Source organism: Emiliania huxleyi (genome assembly GCF_000372725.1).
Source record: "Emiliania huxleyi CCMP1516 unplaced genomic scaffold EMIHUscaffold_5244, whole genome shotgun sequence".
Lineage (NCBI taxonomy): Eukaryota > Haptophyta > Isochrysidales > Noelaerhabdaceae > Emiliania > Emiliania huxleyi.
In genome coordinates, this window is record NW_005198060.1 from 1 (window position 1) to 891 (window position 891).

Here is an 891-nt window from a genome sequence, read left to right on the forward strand (position 1 = left end):
AGGCGGGAGGAGCGGCCGTGCGGATCGTGCCACGCGGCGGCCCTCCCTCGCGAGCCGTCACTCCGCGTTGCGCTGGAGCCTCGGCGCGGCGCGGCCCGACCAGCGCACAAAGCGAGGCGGCGACACCAGCGGCTGCTGTGAAGAGTCCGGGCGGAGGTGGCTGCGCGGGCGGCGGAGCCGCGCCGGCGAGCGAGGCGCCGTCGAGCAGGGAGAAGCGAGGAGTCTCGTTGTCGACCAGACCCAGCCTGGTGGAGGGGAGGGGTATGGCGTGAGCAACAATGTTGTGTATCATGGCCGCGATGGCTTTGCCGGGCAGCTCTCACCCCAAGGCTCGCCGGTGGACGGCTGCGATAGCGTCCTGGGTGCAGAGCTGTATGCTCTTGTCGGACAGGTCGGTGCAGGTGACGCGCCGGCGCTTGACCTCTCTCCGCTCCTCGACCGACTCCTCGTCCTTTTTCTCTCCTCTGCTCTGAGGCTCCGCCACCGACTCCTCCGGCTGCCGCTTGCGCGAGCTAGAGCCAGCTGGCTCGCAATGGCAGACGAGCTCGCTCCAGCTCGAGCCCATCCAGGCGAGCGCGCAAGGCGGCAAGGTTGCAGACTTTTGTGGGGCGGCAAGGTGGAGAGCGGGGGAGAATTTTACGATAGCCGCGCGCACACACACAGAGATAGTGACAAGGGAAAGAACGACGAGAGTGGGACGACCGCGAGGTGGCATGAAGGTTTACCAAACAACTCTAACTAACATGGGGCATTCTCACATACCCTCCCTCCTCTTCTATCCGTCTGCCCAACCGCCTACAATCGTACGACGTACCTCGTACCATGCTCCATGGCATATGGCATCTTCCGATCTTCGTCCTCATCCCCATCGTTGGAAACGCAGCCGAGCAC

The 891-nt window shown here is 64.6% G+C and overlaps 1 protein-coding gene across 1 annotated transcript; it reads right to left on the reverse strand.

The window, feature by feature from the left end:
- EMIHUDRAFT_460826 (hypothetical protein) lies at positions 1–582 on the reverse strand (the record flags this gene model as incomplete). The annotated part of the gene is made up of 2 exons (XM_005766059.1): positions 324–582; positions 1–245 (listed from the first exon to the last, which is right to left on the reverse strand). Coding segments are annotated over exons 1-2 (487 nt in total), but the record flags the coding sequence as incomplete, so codon positions are not given.
- Between the last annotated feature and the right edge of the window lie 309 nt (positions 583–891).